Source organism: Pristiophorus japonicus, chromosome 3 (assembly GCF_044704955.1).
Source record: "Pristiophorus japonicus isolate sPriJap1 chromosome 3, sPriJap1.hap1, whole genome shotgun sequence".
NCBI lineage: Eukaryota > Metazoa > Chordata > Chondrichthyes > Pristiophoridae > Pristiophorus > Pristiophorus japonicus.
The window spans coordinates 94308640-94325339 of record NC_091979.1 but is presented as its reverse complement, the minus strand read 5'-3'; the positions used below and the strand labels follow the sequence as shown (position 1 = coordinate 94325339).

At 40.2% G+C, this 16700-nt stretch overlaps 1 protein-coding gene across 1 annotated transcript in view; it reads right to left on the bottom strand.

Moving 5' to 3' along the window:
• Positions 1-6624: 6624 nt before the first annotated feature.
• The window catches only part of LOC139259799 (secretory phospholipase A2 receptor-like), a gene marked incomplete at its 5' end in the record, with an annotated part of 55127 nt that continues 45051 nt past the window's right edge, over positions 6625-16700 (bottom strand). Inside the window, 4 exons of the mRNA XM_070875561.1 lie at positions 6625-7059; positions 9454-9489; positions 11883-12053; positions 13318-13440. Of these exons, the coding sequence (XP_070731662.1) occupies positions 6839-7059; positions 9454-9489; positions 11883-12053; positions 13318-13440 (551 nt within the window). The remainder of the gene's footprint in view (positions 7060-9453; positions 9490-11882; positions 12054-13317; positions 13441-16700) is intronic.

The window sequence follows — 16700 nt, the reverse complement described above, 5'->3', positions numbered from 1 at the left end:
CTGTTCTTATGCAATGAGACATTCATCAGAAATATATTCCTGCATGGTCTCAATTCATAATGGGAAATATTTAGCCTTTGTGGAAGCATTACACAGAGGAGGGGGGCAGGATAAGTACTCCCGGCCAAGCAGATTTTAAAAACAAAATGTTGAACCAGCCCCCTTTATTAGTTGGAAAGAAAGATGCCGCCATTGTCTGGGGCCAGGCCTGAATCCCCAGATGGGCAACACTTGCAACATGGAGTCGACCTGTAAGCTGGGTTCATCCCGGCATCCAGGTCGTCTGGTAGTAGGGAGGCTGGTGCTGAGGAAATGCTTGGCGTACTAACTCGCCCAACCATGACCTACCCTCTCTGTTCAGATTGGATGGAAATTCTGCCTGCCTAATCCCCTCCATGTAAATTGGAGGCCAGCAAGTTACCAAGAGGAGATCTCACATCCTTGGGTCCAGCTCAGAATTCTGCCTCCATTGGATCTTCTGCATCCAATTTCCATTGTCGTGGCCAAGGAAATGTGGCCCCCATATGAGTAAGTCAGGAAAACTGAAACTTTATTTTAATAAAATATATTTCAGACAAATAAAGACAAATGCTTTACATTATTCATTTCATTAACAAATCCAAAACCATATTCTTAATTATCTAGCACACAATTTATTTCATAACCAATGTACTATTTATAGTGTGCTCTGAGGTTTAAAAAAAACTTGGAGAAACTCAAATTGCATTATTTATATATTTGTTTTGTTTACTACAATTTTTACATAAACATGTTTTCCAAAATAATTTTGCCTTCTGTTATATCTAACCATGTACAGGAACTTAACTGAAATATTTTCCACTTTATACATACAAACAATACAGAGTAGCAAGAAAACTGTACACAGTAGAAATACATAGGCATTTTTCTTTTTCTAAAACAGGTCCAGATCCAAATTTGATGAGATAAACTTTAGATAATAGCGCTCATTTGAAAAGTTCCTGGGTAATAATAGAATAAAAGATCATGAGGGCTCAGAGCAAATATGTTCCCTTGAAGAAAAAGGGTGGGACTAACAAATCTAGAGCCCCCTGGATGTCAAGGGACATATAGGGTAGGATAAAGAAAAAAAGGGAGGCTTGTGACAGATACCGAGGGCTCAATACTGCAGAAACCCTAGAGGAGTCTAAGTGCAGGGGTAAAATTAAAAAGGAAATTCAGAAAACAAAGACAGAGCATGAAAAAATATGGGCAAGTAAAATCAAGGAAAATCCAAAGATATTTTATAAAAACATTAAGAGCAAGAGGATAACTAAACGAAGAGTAGGGCGTATTAGAGACCATGAGGGTAATGTGTGTGTGTGGAGACGGGAGAGGGAGGATGCAGACATTGCAATCAGGGAGGAGGAGTGTGAAATATTAGATGAAATAAACATAGTGAGAGGAAGTACTAAGGGGTTTAGCATCTTTGAAAGTGGATAAATCCCCAGGTCCAGATGAAATGTATCCCAGGCTGTTAAGAGAAGCAAGAGAGGCTCTGAATATCACTTTCCAATCCTCTCTGGCTACAGATGTGGTGCTGGAAGACTGCTAATGTTGTACCGCTTTTTTTAAAAAGGGAGAAATGGATCGATCAAGTAATTACAGGCCAGTCATCCTAACCTCGATGGTGGAAAAATTATTGGAAAAAATTCTGAGGGACAGGATAAATCTTCATTTAGTAAGACACGGACTAATCAAGGACAGTCAGCATGGATTTGTTACGGGAAGGTCGTGTCTGACTAACTTGATTTAATTTTTTGAGGAGATAACAAGGAGGGTCGCTGAGGGTAGTGCATTTGATGTAGTGTATATGGATTTTAGCAAGGCTTTTGATAAGGTCCCACATGGCAGACTGTTCACGAAAGTAAAAGCCCATGGGATCCAAGGCAAGGGGCAAGTTGGATCAAAAATTGGCTCAGATGCAGGAAGCAAAAGGTAATGGTCGATGGGTGTTTGTATGACTGGAAGGCTGTTTCCAGTGAGGTTGTGTGGAGCTCAGTGCTAGGTCTCTTGCTTTTTGTGGTATATATCAATGATTTACACTATAATTAAGAAGTTTGCAAATGATACAAAAATTCGCCATGTGGTTGATAATGAAGAAGAAAGTTGCAGACTGCAGGAAGATAACACTGAACTGGTAAGGTGGGCAGAACAGTGGCAAATAGAATTCAATCCGGATAAGTGTGAGGTAATGCATTTGGGGAGGGCTAACAAGGCAAGGGAATACACATTAAATGGTAGGACTGAGAAGAGTAGAGGAACAGTGGGATCTTAGAGGGTATGTCCACAGATTCCTGAAGATAGGCGGACAGGTGGAGAAGGTGGTCAAGAAGGCATATGGAATACTTGCCTTTATTAGTCGAGGCATAGAATAGAAGAGCAGGGAGATTATGCTTGAACTATATAAAACACTAGTTAGGCCACAGATGGAGTACTGCGTACAGTTCTGGTCACCACATTACAGGAAAGATGGGAATACATTAGAGAGGGTACAGAGAAGATTTATGAGAATGTTGCCTGGACTGGAGTATTTTAGTTATGAGGAAAGATTGGATAGGCTGGAGTTATTTCTTTGGAACAGAGGAGGCTGAGGGGAGACCTCGTTGAGGTGTATAAAATTATGAGGGACCTAGATAGAGTGGATGGAATGACCTAATTCCCTTTGCAGAGGGGTCAACAATCAGAGGGCATAGATTTAAAGTAATTGGTAGGAGCTTTAGAGGGGATTTGAGGAGAAACTTTCTTACCCAGAGAGTGGTGGGGGGTCTGGAACTCACTGCCTGAACGGGTGGTGAAGGCAGAAACTCTCACCACATTTAAAAAGTACTTGGATATGCATTTGAAGTGCCGTAACCTACAAGGCTACGGACCAAGAGCTGGAAAGTGGGATTCGGCTGGATAGCTCTTTGTTGGCCGGCATGGACACGATGGGCCAAATGGCCTCCTTCCATGAGGTAAATTTGTATGGTTCTATGAATAACTAAGAAAACAGTTTCACCTTGTCCCAAACATTGATCAAATCTTCATTGCACGAAAAGTGGAAAGGTGTTAGTACAAGTAAACTACGTCAATGTGACTGGTGAATGAGTATAAGCAAGTGTAACTAAATAAAATTAATATTTGAGGAAGCACGTTTTTAGAATGTTGGTATATACAGTGCGATTACTTGATGTGCTCACATAGTAAATGAAACAAAAAAATACACATTAGAAAAATAAATAAATTCTGTAAAATTGAATGCAACTTAGAATTGTCGGTTAATTGAATAATTAATTAAATATTTTGATTCACCACTTCTGCTACAGTACCACTGGTAACTGAACTGCAGGCTTACTTCTGCTATTATATGATTGAGATTAAATATTTTGCATATATGGAACAGTAGAAGTATAAATGAAATTTCAGAATATGTGCTCTGCAACAATCTGGCACAAAAACTGAAACATTACATATTAATCAGGCTATAATGCTTCATTGCATATACTGCAATTTTACTGTAAATCCCAGTAATTATACAGCAAGTCACTTTATGTTCAATTGGCCAACTAAGCAAAACAAATGAACCATTTCTTAGGTGACTTCATTACACAGAATATCTTTGTTCATCAGCTAAAAATAGTGATCAAAAAGGCTAATGGAATATTGTCTTTTATGTCTAGGGTATTGGAAAATGAAAGTGAGGAAGTAATGCTTCAGGTGTACAGAGCCTTGGTCAGACCCCAGCTGGACTACAGCATTTAATTTGGACACCGCATCTCAGGAAAGATATAATGGCCTCGGAGGGATTTTCAGTGCAGATTTACCAGAATGATACCAGGACTTAAAGGGTTAAATTGTGAGGGCAGGTTGCATAAACTTCATTTGTATTCCCTTGAGTTTAGAAGGTTGAGGGGTGATCTAATTGAGGTGTTTAAAATTATAAAGGGATTCAATAAGGTTGGGACAGAGAAACTATTTCCTTTGGTGTAGGAATCCAGAATAAGGAACATAATCTTAAAATTAGAGTTAGATCAATTAAGAGTGAAACAAGGAAGCATTTTTTCACACAAGGGTAGTAGAAATCAGGAATTCTCTCTCCTAAACAGTTGTGGATGTTGGGTCAATAGAGATTGATAGATTTTTGTTCGGTAAGGGTATCAAGGGATTTGGAACAAAAGCGGGTAAATGGAGTGGGTGTACAGATCAGCCATGATCTATTAGAATGGGGGTACAGGCTCAAGTCATTGAATGGCTCCTCCTGTTCCTATGTAAAGCAGTCTAACCATGGACTTTATCTATATGATGGGGCATTAACAATTTAGGGAAACTTGATGTATGATCACACCGAAAAAAAATATATTTTTTCACATTGGCCTAGAAATCCTGGCCCCTCCTGATATGTACTGAGTGTGTATGGACTCAGGAAGGCATCGCAAAAGCCGGTTTTCAGCGCACAATGTGCATGCACTGAAAACCGGCTTTTCTGATCTGTCCACAGCCAGGACATTCGCATGAGCAAGATTGCGGTATTTACCCATTTCTTGCCCAGCAAATGTCCTGAAAACTCTGGCGCCTGATAAAAGCAGGCACAACTTTTACAGGCGTTAAGAGTTTTAAAACATACAAAAACATAGTAAAATAAAATTTTAAAAACACATTTTATTGTTAAAAACCCTGCCCACTACAGTAAGTTTATTTTAAATCCTAATTAAAAAAACTTTTTAAAAAATCAGAATAATATATATATTTTTATAACACATTAATAACTTTAATTTAAATTAATCTTAAATATGTGGTGTATTTTTTCTATTTTTTATTTTTGTTTTGGGTGTTTGGGGTCTGTTTCTCAACTCATAATAATGGGAACTCCTACTTACGGAGTTCCCATTATTATGAATGAGAAAATACTGTACCTGGATTGGCTGCCCAGCCCATGCGACTGCAGCTCCAGCTTACGGACGTCCACACATGCACGCGCTCCGACGCGCAGTGAGTGCAGGCCTCAGGACCAGGATCGCTGGTGGGCGCGGCAGGAACAGGTAGCCGCGCATCTTTTTTTCCCTTTTTCTGTTGTTCGCCCGCGAGAAGGCCTCGACCGGGATTTCTAGGCCAAATATCTTCTTTCATGTATATCAGCTTCATTGTATGGTTCTTGCATTAAATTGAAGACAATGGTTAAAGTCCTTCAGTGACTGCCATCTTCACCCTATATGCTCAATGGGAAACCCTTTGTGCCAATTCTTATAGAAATTGTAACACTTTTGGCATGGTTTGAAGGATCTAATGTGAAGATAGATTTTGAACTATTTCATAAAAGTCTCAGTAGCTCAATTAAAACTCTGCTGTCTCGCAAGTGTTTCTGTATAATTCATAATTAGAATAAATTGTTCAATAAAAACAATTGTAATTAGTTTTGTTTTTAAGAGTTAGACTTTTCTTGTATTTGTGGATTTACAAATTGCAGCAACATCAATCCTGGAATGTGAAATTTGAGTTCTTTGACTGTGAGTAACCAGCACCACAGAATTATGTTCACCCAAATTTTTAATTATAAATGTGCTTAAAAAAAGTGAATCTTGAAAAGCCAGCCTATTTAGTTGCTGTTCTATATACAAAGCCTAACGCTAAGATCACCTGAAGCAACAGGATAGAATCTGTTTCAGAAATGATTCAGACACTTCAACATTTAATCGCGAAACCAGCTGTTCAAGTTTAACTGCGATTGCATGTTCTGATTATACAGGAGAAAAAATTACTCTGCAGAAAAACCCTTAAAAACAATTACATGCAATAATTTTCAAATGAAGGGGTCCAGTATATTGATAATGGAAGACTTGTTAATCTCCTTCATTTATGCGTAGCTTTAAAATGAACCTTTATTCACATGATTCTAAACATTTAAAGGATGACTTCTACATAACACTGCAACAAGTGTTCTTTCTTAGCTGCTAATTTGATTCTTAAGTTGGGAGGGATTTTAACTCCCTCCGCCAAGTGGAAACAGGGACTTAAAATCAAAGTGGCACATTTACAGCTTGATTTTCGACTTTCTGCTCTCTCCTTGCCACAGGGAGCCTCATGATTACATGTAAATCACTATCCTATTACAGAGATAGGACCCCAATGCCATGTTTATGGCCTACTGGTAGAACATCTGGTATGGATGCTCTGCTCAGTAGAACGAGTCAGCCAAAAAGTAGTGGGTTATATTTAAATGAGGCCCGGCCCTCAAAATAGTCTGGGTCTCCCGGGGCACCACCTAGTGTTTAGCTCACACATTCTGTGCCATCTACACAACTGATTAAATATCCCCTGTTGAGTCAATAAAAGAAAATTAAGGGAATAAAGTCAATGACTGAAACACAACAGAAACCAAACCACATTCCTGCACTGCAACTGTGCGTCAAAGCAGAAAGATATAGAGTTAATGATGCACATATTTTGTACACACAAAATATTAATGAACCAAAACAAAAAAGACAGAAGTATTTCCAGCTGCATGGATACCTACACATGTAAAGTTATCAAAAGTTAGAAACTAGAATACAATAGCCTATTTACAATACTTAACAATTGAAGCTTTTGTGCAATTTATGTAAAATAGGCTAGTCAACTAAAGCCTGTTACTTAGACTAGGAAATATGGATAAGACTAAACTCCTTATACTGAATGCACAACGTGCAGAAAACTGCATTCACATTGTATGACAATGATTTAATCTATTCTTGTGTTGAAATGACCATTAATTGTTGAATCTGGCGTCAACAATTACATCCATCATTTAAAATCTTAAATCCAATTAACCTTTCTTGTCCTGTAGGTGTATGAACTCACTTATTTAATTTCCACCATTCCTTTCAAATGTCGAAATAAGAATGTTTCCATCACAATCAGTACCTTCAGGGGCAGACTGCCTATAATATGCATTTCCCGAGAATCTGAGAGAAGATTGATTTCTTTTCCACAGATACCACAAAACTACTGCACCCACAACAATGATCACAATTACCACCAAGGTGATCACAACTTTAAGGATTGTTGCATTTCCTATTTGGTATCCTGTGGGAAGAAAAAAAAAGATATGCTTATTGAAAATCCAAATACCTACATTTCAACAAAATGAGATGGAACTTCATAGAAGAAATGGATTTGGGAGGGAGATGGGTGTGGCTGCTTTGTTGTTGATAAAGTGAGTGCAAAAACACAGGCTTTGAAGTCCCAAATGAAGCAGAAGCTGCACTTTTCTAAATACATATGTAGCTCACAGGTTCAGAGAAAGATCCGACACAGACATCATGAGCCAAATGGCCTCCTTCTGTGCTGTAAAGTTCTATACTTAAATAGAATTCTGGTTTGAATTCCACAGAGCACCATTTTTCTTCTTAGAAATCAGTGGATTCGATTATAGTACATTTAAGCACAAAACTGCGATTTTCTGTATGCCAATCTTGCTGGCAGCCATAAACATATTTTTTCGTTCCTGGGATGTGAGCTTCGCTGGCAAGGCCAGCACTTATTGCCCATCCCGAATTGTCCTTAAGGTGGTGGTGGTGAGCCACTGCCTCAGGAAATGTTTCTCGGGAAATGCAAAGTTACTCAGAAAAATTATTTAACTTAAATAAAAGTCCTCAAAGTTTATGCCTTACATTGTTTTCTTCCAATTTCACAATGGAAAGATTATAACCCCCAAAAACGGGCGGATTTGAGTTGGGTGGAATGTTAAAATGTTACAAATCTGAATCTCGACCCCAATCCGTCCACTTCCGGTTTTAATGAAGGCGGGACGGGAACGGGGGCAACCAACCCGCTCCCGGGGGGGGGGTAACGGCAATTTAAATATTAGAATTCGGCTGTGTGTCTCATATTTAACTACCATTTAAAATGTAATCATGGCTGGCCAAGTTTTCCAGGCCTCGGGAAACCCGGCGGCTAAAGGGAAGCGAGGACTGCTGGATCCAGGAGGTAAATGTCTTTCCACTTACCTGCTGGATCCAGTTTACCTGCTTCACCAATCCCCCGCGATCAGACACCCCCCCTGGCCCTTCCGATCTTCCCCAATCCTGGCCTCAGATCTTCTATGATCCCAGCCTCCGTTCTGCTTTCTGGCCTCAGATCTCTCCACCACCCCCCCTTCGTCCCAAAATTGTACACACTCGGACTATAGGATTTTCCTTCAGTTGAGAATCATAGCTCTGGGGATAAATAACAAGACTAAACCCAGGCTTTCTTGAGAGGCTGAGGCCTTCAAGTAAAATTAATAAAAGTACACAAAGACACAAAAACTTATGGCCAAGATGAATTATGTTATTGCGAAATATTCAATTAAAAAAAATTGTGTGTTATATTTTTCAAACTATATTTTGGCCCTTTATTTGGTAGCCTGAAGGAAAAATGGCAGGCAAAAAACATTTTCAAAAGGTATTTTGATTCGATTGGCTTGCCTTCGCCATTCTAAGAATTTTGTGCATGACCAAATTACAATGATTAAATTTGAATCATAATGAATAAATTTGCAAATCAGCCAACTGGAAGATTTTGAATTGAACTTTAATTGCAATTAATCGTTTTCCTATCAACCCATAAAGTGGAATAAATTTAAATTGAATTGAGAAAAGTGTATTTAGTGTGACAGAAATTTGCATTAGATGACGTGTTGTCTTTGAAATATGATGGACATTTAAAGTGCGATGGACAGGAAGTGCATGCATATAAAGTTTTTATATTATTAGCTGATTTCCTGTGGCAGTGCTTGTGGTGAGTTGGAAGATATACTGTTTCATAACATTAGGTGTACTGAGCCTTGTAACTCAACATATACATGTGCAACGTTCCGAATCCAGAACTCCAAAAACCGGAACTGTCCGAAAATTGGACATTTTGCGGATAGCTGATGGAGTCGTCTGGAATTATTGTCTGAAAACCAGATATTTTTGAGGCAAAACACAAAATATGGCACGGATTCCGTCAAGGATTCCGGATTTCAGACAAGAAAATCAAGTCTGAAATTCGGAATCCTCAACTCAATGTGTGCCGGATTTTGAGTTTTGCCGGATTTCGAACCTCGCCGTTCAAAACCAGATATGGATTTGGTTGAGGACTCCGGACGTTATATCTCTATTGTTTGATGTAAATGAGTAAGCCAAATCATGTTTTAATTACATAGTATTCTGGGATCTTTGTCTTTCTGAAGAGTAATAAAGTAAATGTCATATTTAATAATATTTATTGTAAATTTCAACTAGCAAATTTCTGTCAGCAATTTTTGTATCCCTTGCGAAGTGGGATAAAGGACTTGCAATCAGTGTTTTATGTGAATGGTCAGTCTTGATTTCAATCAAAGATTTCTAGAAGTTGCCAATCCTGCAAAGGTGCAAGCAATTCATCTAACTTCCTCAATGTAAAACACATTTTGTTTTTAATCTTTCCATAAAAATCTATTTGTATGGAACTTACCATGTAGCTTTGGGATGTAAGCATTTCCACTCAAATCTGAAATGATAATATACTTAAGTTATATAGAAATTACTGAGAATTTTTATATAAAATATCTCAAATACACAGTTAAGAACTATTAGGGCAAGCAATGGAGAAAATAGGATTCTTGTATGCCAAATTTTTCCACAAATAATAAACAAATCACACTTAACTCCCAGAATGCATAACACCATTCTTATGGAGGAGGTTAGCAAGACTGTAACACAGTTTTGAAAGTTATACATAGCTGAAAATTGCATGCATTATATAAAAACTATTATGCCTATTTACTGCAAAGAACTGGCATATTCTTATTTCACGTCACTCCTCTTGGGTGCTTTGCACACCCAATCCCTGCCCCAACCTATCACTAATCCTCTGCCTTCCTACTCTCCTGTTGCTGTCCCTGGCTTCAATCCCTTTTGAATAAGCTCATGGGTATCCTCTGTGCCTCTCTCAGCAATCTCGAGGCATCTATCACTGACTCCATCGAACAACTGCCCCATCTCCTGTCTTGCCAATCTTTCTGCCTAGTATGCCTGCTGGTAACTGTCCTCAGTAACCTCTTTTCTGTCCTGCTCACCTGTCAGCAGATCAACTATCACCACTTTCCTCCAAAATGTCCCACCTGAATGTCTGTTTACTTGAAAACAAGGTCCTTGCCATCCACATCTTTATTATGAATGACCGTATTTTCAGTCCACCGCGTGGATTTTAACTCCCATTCTGCCTGGCTTCTACTGGCCGGAAAGTGTTAAAATTCACCCATTAGATGACAAAATTACAACAAACCTTTGTCGATAAGAAATAATTGAATGTATATAAATTAAATGAAAAAGTTGACAACAATGCAATGTAACTGTTAATTGCTGTGCCCAATCATAATCTCTTGTTGATGCAACTGACACAATGCAGATAACACAAATTAAGGGAACAGGTATTCTTACTGCCATCTAGCTTTGTAATACAGATTTGCAATCTACAAGACATGGAACAGCAAGCATACATAATAGGTTTATACTTATAATAAATATACTAGTCCTGAAAATCAAGGGTTTGGAGGGCAGAAATCGAGTGCAGTGGGAGCTGAATGGCAGGAATTTATGACCGAACCTGTCTCTGTTCCTTTATGGCTCTGAAGACAAATTCTGATGGGGGCACTGTTTCTGTTTTCCATCTTTCATTTTAATGGAACTAGTGGGATGCTGTGCTACCCCAGAATTTCTGTTAGTTCTGCCTGCTGTACAGCCGGCAGGAAGTACACCTGTATGAAGCAGTGTACCTGTTGTACAGGTCCTGAAGTAGGGCTCACGAAATGGATTCCAAGGGCCAACTGATTGTCTGTCTGTAATCGATAGATCAGTGAGGGAGCATCTTTGAAAATGTTTGTCTAGTTTCAGATTCCCTAAGCAAAGGAGTAAATGCGATTTTATAATTTTGGCCAGACGGAGCTGTGTCTCGTCTGCCGACATAGCGGTAAAATGCTGCTCAGGCATCCCACTAGGGCCACAGGACAGGCACCTTAGTAATATCATTAATGGCACGGGCATCAGATCCTAATATTCAAATGATCTCAACCTTGGGACAGATCGAAGTGAGGGCAAACAGGTAGGTAGAAATCCTGTCTTGCCACATCTCTGGCAGTGCAGAACCAGAACCACAATTTCTGGGCCACTATTCTTAATTACTGTATACAACTTAAATGTATCAGTAATTTAGGATTACTATTTTTAAACTAGTATAAACTATATGACAGTTGTGAGCAATTTTTGTAAGCGCGACAGATTCGGGAGGAGAGTTAGGCATAGAAATTCGGGATTAATCCCTGTGTCTGAATGTTGAGACCTGAGGCACACCCAATATTAAGCCACGGGCCATGCTGCCATTGAGCTGCGGACTGTAACAGGCAGCTTGCTGGCAAAGCAGCATTGAAGATCAGCTCATTGTGATGCCAGCAGCAGCCCTCAGGTAAGTGGTAAAGGGGGCAGCTGAGAAGTGAATGGTGTCAATCTAGTTGGGAGGTAGCAATGCCAAGGGGCGGGGGTGGTTGCGAATGCTGTCAAGAGGGATGGTAGCAATCGGGGGTGGGGGGGCATGCTGATTCTTTTGGACTTTACCAATATGGTGGGTAGTGCATTTTCAACTCATAATGATCATGTGCTTGCTGCGGCCATATTGGAGGTTTAGAAGTGCGATTAGCGCCCGGAAAGCAGGCCTCAGCCGAATTTTGAGGCCTCAGTATTTTATTCAGCTAGTATAGGTGTTATATAGATCATTACTTCAGCTGCTTTATTTTAAATTACTAGTATGGAAATACTAAAATAAACAAGTCTTGGTCACTAAACTAAACCAATGGTTCATTATTTTTCAATATCTCAGCTCTATCCTGGAAGATGTTTGGTGCATACCTGTTTGACAAACAGCACCGAAGCCCTCTTCACAATCAATCATAAACCACGCACCATCCGAGGACCTCATTGCAGCACAAAAATCAACAGCAAGATAAGTTGCCTCAGGTTCTTCTGCACCCCAGTTTGAGTAAGTTATTGGGGTGCCATCAAACCATTTCAATGTATTATCTGCAATGAAGCAAAATGAAGATAACCATAATGAAGTGTATTTAGTACAGTTACATACTAAATCAACATATACAAATATAGAAGATCCATATATATTAACACTGTTCTCCACAATTATTAGATTAATTAGATAACTTCCAGTGATGATTACTGCTCAATAATTCACATCAACACTGCACATTGTTGCCAGGCCCCAGTATCGTTTGCTGCAAGCAGTTTTCTGAGGTACGTTTGCTGTTCCCTCCTCTGTGGTGAAATGCACCACTATACATGGAAGTGATCCTCTAAGGGCTTGGCAAGTACAGCCATGATTTATGTAGTTCAGCTGCCAAAATATTTTGTGTGATCGATGGTAGTTAAGAAATGTTACCTGTAACTAATGCACAAATTCAAAGACGTTGAACCTAAAACAGTTAGCAATGCTACTATACAGACTTTTTCAAAACTTGCTCTCTACACGATGGATGCAATTGTGTATGGCATAAGAAAATTAACTGAAACTGATGCCCCAAAAGGGTCTGAAAGCCATATATGATGCAAGAAGGGAATGTTATGCGAATTCCTTCTGAAAAGTCTGTTAAAAGGATAAGAATCCCTCAGATGTTTATATTTGCATTATTTATCTTAGTCAAGTTAGGGCTGATCTTTCAATCAGTTGACCTGGCGAGGAGCAGCAGCTGCAAAATGACTGCTTGGGAATTGTATGTCTGCAGTGGTCCATTTTCTGCCTAATAAATGCACTAAAAATCAGGGGCTGCAAGCCCACAATTCCCTGACCAACATTCCTTACTTGGAGCGGCCAGCAGGGATGCACTGCTTGAAAAATTGTGGGTCTGCAGTGCTCGATTTTGTACCTAATAAATGGTCTGAAACTCAGGGGTTGCAAGCCCTGACCAACACTCCTTACTCAGAACGGCCAGCAGAGAATCAGCCCAGTTAGGTGTAGAGCAAATTAACTTTTGTTTTACTTGAAAAATGCACATTAGACAAATATAAAATGAACACACCAGATAAAATTGATCTTTTATGCCTATAGCTTGGAAATCTGTAAAAGGTAATCTTATTTTGTTTATATATTTATTTAACATCTCATTGCAACTGTGCATGCTGACTAGCTACTGTAGATCTTAAATAGCAGAAAATGTGAGAAAATTTTAGATATTTATGATGAAACGTTTACTTTCTTTCATAAAAGGCAGTGCTTTCAATAAAAAGTATTCCAACCTTGACTTTTCTTCTTTAAGTGAGCTTAGTCATTACTTACCATCTATGTCAAACATGATGCCCAACCATATCAAATCTACAATGTGGCTGTATGGTTTTACTTGCTCAAAAACAAAGTTGTTCTCCTCTTCATCTTTAATGTGCAAAATAAAAGATTTCGTAGCTGTAAGATTTAGAAGTATGGAATAAGTTTCCATGAATATTAAAAAACACCCTCCTACATTTTTTTGTTTGCTATATGTGCATTGCAGTTAATAAATAAGTTATTTCTTTTAAGCAATACCAATACTTCAGACTGTTTATAATTGGAGAGAAAATTATAAACTTACTTTGTGGTTGAAAGATTAGAAAATATAAACCAATGCACCTGATATTCTTGCATTCACTGATCTTTGCAAGAAAGCAAAGATGAGTAATGAATGGTGGACTGTCAAGAGAAAGCACCAATTGATGGTTCATTCATGTTTAGCATTGCTCTCAATATTTTTACCACTGCATAAAAAGACTGAAAGAAACAGCTGGTGAAGAGAGAGACCAAAGGCCAACTTAACTTGTTAAAAATCATGGAAATGTTATTAATGATACGCTGCACAGGTGCATCAAAACGTGAGTGTTTTCCTCCAAGTTAGACATTGAGTTGGAAAGATTAAAAGAGGAAATTTTGAAGTATCAGCACACCAGTGAGAGAAGTAAATAGTAGCAAGTAGTTTCCATTCACAAGCATGGCTCAAGTGGCATTGGCAAATATATCACAGTGGGAAATTAAGAAAACAGGAGAGTGTGCCCCAGAGTGCAAGTTGAATAGTACAACTTGCAGAGAGTCTACCACAGCAGAGACAGTTATTTGAGCTTGATGAAGAAATAGTGCGAGTGGTGGGTCTGACTAAGAGGTTTCCTCTGGTTCACAAAGACCTGCAAGAACAGTCAAACTTCCACAAACGTCTACCTGTGGCTGTAAAGGTTACTGCATCCCTCAACAATAGGTCCTGGCTACAGTGAAAGCGAGATGCCATGGATTAGAAACACTGGGGCAGAGATGGTTTTGGGAAAGGGACCCCTGAACGAAGCAGCACTGGGTGGAAGCCCTAGGGTATGCAAGAACTAGGAGAGAGATCATGCCATAGAGGAAGTCTATAGCGCTGGGAGTGGTGGCTCAGGGATCTGGAATAATGAGTCGGTTTAGGAGCAGCAGAGGGGGCTGTTAGTTTTGGGGAAGTGGGGATCTATGGTGTTGGACTACTGGGCGACGAGAAAGGGGCTGGCTTTGTGGTGCAGGCGCATTGGGGAGGAGGTTCGAACTTCTGGGAGGACTAAGGAGAGGTGACTTGGGCTCTTGGAGCGAGAGCCTGGTGCCTCTGGGGACTGACTTGGATCCAGTAGTGTTGGAGTATTTGCAGGGGGAGGGGGGAAAAGAGACTGCCAACCTTCATTTTCTGCCCCTCTCCTCCCCCCCACACCCCCCCAAAAAAGAGGTTTTAAATTATTTGGCAAGCTGATTTGATAACACTAAGTTGAGAGTTTGCTTTTATTTTTTTTTTGAAAACACATAGTGGTTGTACTGTATTTGTTGATTGCTTGGAAGCCTGGGAGTTGGGCTCTACTTGGGCGATATTGACACTGGGTCCATAAACAGGTCCTGATTCTTGATCCCGCTGGTTTCCCACATCATAGAATCTTGGCCTTTATTGCAAAGGGGACGGAGCATAAAAGCAGGGAAGTCTTGCTACAGTTATACGGGGTATTGGTGAGGCCACACCTGGAATACTGCATACAGTTTTGGTTTCCATATTTAAGAAAGGATATACTTGCTTTGGAGGCAGTTCAGAGAAGGTTCACTAGGTTGATTCCGGAGATGGGAGGGTTGACTTATGAGGAAAGGTTGAGTAGGTTGGGCCTCTACTCATTGGAATTCAGAAGAATGAGAGGTGATCTTATCGAAACGTGTAAGATTATGAGGGGGCTTGACAAGGTGGATGCAGAGAGGATGTTTCCACTGATAGGGGAGACTAGAACTAGGGGTCATAATCTTAGAATAAGGGGCCGCCCATTTAAGACTGTGGAATTCGCTGCCTCAGAGAGCTGTGGAAGCTGGGTTATTGAATAAATTTAAGACAGAGATAGACAGTTTCTTAACTGATAAGGGAATAAGGGATTATGGGGAGCAGGCAGAGAAGTGGACCTGAGTCCATGATCAGATCAGCCATGATCGTATTAAATGGTGGAGCAGGCTCGAGGGGCCGTATGGCCTACTCCTGCTCCTATTTCTAATGTTCTTATTATCCTTTGTCACTTGTCTTTAGGTGAGCATTTTGGCTACTAACTGGAAGGGTTTCTGGACTTAAGGCACTATCTTTGGAGCTTCTGGACATTAATAGGCATATCTGAGTTTGCTGAGGCTTGGTTGTATTATTTGATTATTGTTGCTTCTCTTCTGAGAGGTGGTGACAAGTTATGCAAGAGAACAGGAAGCCAGACTGTAGGTTTTGGTTTCCGCATTCTTGTGATGATTCTCGTAGTGCTGTTCAGTTGCACATCAACAAGTTTTGTATGTGCACTTCCCACCCATAGTGCAATAATTTGCTACTGAGAAAGCAAGGTGGCTGTCCGCATGATGCTCAACCTGTTATGTCTCGAATAAAGAATCTGACCAGATTCTTTGACCTGTAAGCTCAAAGTAACGTGCGACCGTAGTCCTTTATTACAGGTCTCCAGAGTGCCTCTCCAGCCTGTGAGGCCTCCTTATGTACAGGTGCTCCCAAGGGATTGTGGGATCCCTTGGGACTCCAGGGGGATGAGCCCTCTGGTGGTTAAACATGGTATTTACAGGTTTACATATATAACAACACTCCCCTCCCGCCCCCCTGCAAAAGTCAATAGTGTAACTATTTACAATGTGAGTTGATCTGGGGCCTTTCTTTCCCTGGTTGATCATCTCGGTGCGAATGCTGGTTTTGGTGAGTCGTTTGTTGGGCCTTCGCTGGGCTGCTGCGCAGCTGGCCTTGCTGGGCATGGTGAGTCCTGCTGGACTGCTGCGGGTGATCAACCGCTGGGTCAGTTGCCACTTGTGTATGTGTGGGAGGGCCAAAAAGGTAGAGTCTATTGTGGGTTGTTCTGGATAGTCCGTGAATCTGAGTTTTATTTGGTCCAAGTGTTTCCTGCAGGCGAGTCCATTTGAAAGTTTGACCTGAAACACCCGACTCCCTTCTTTGGCCATGACAGTGCCAGGAAGCCACTTGGGACCTTGTCCACAGTTTAACACAAATACAGGGCTGTTAATCTCAATTTCGCGTGACACATTTGCACAATCATGATATGTGTTCTGTTGAAGCCGCCTGCTCTCTACCTGTTCGTGTAGATCAGGATGGACTAACGAGAGCCTTGTCTTGAGTGCCCTTTTCATGAGCAGTTCAGCGGGGGGAGCCC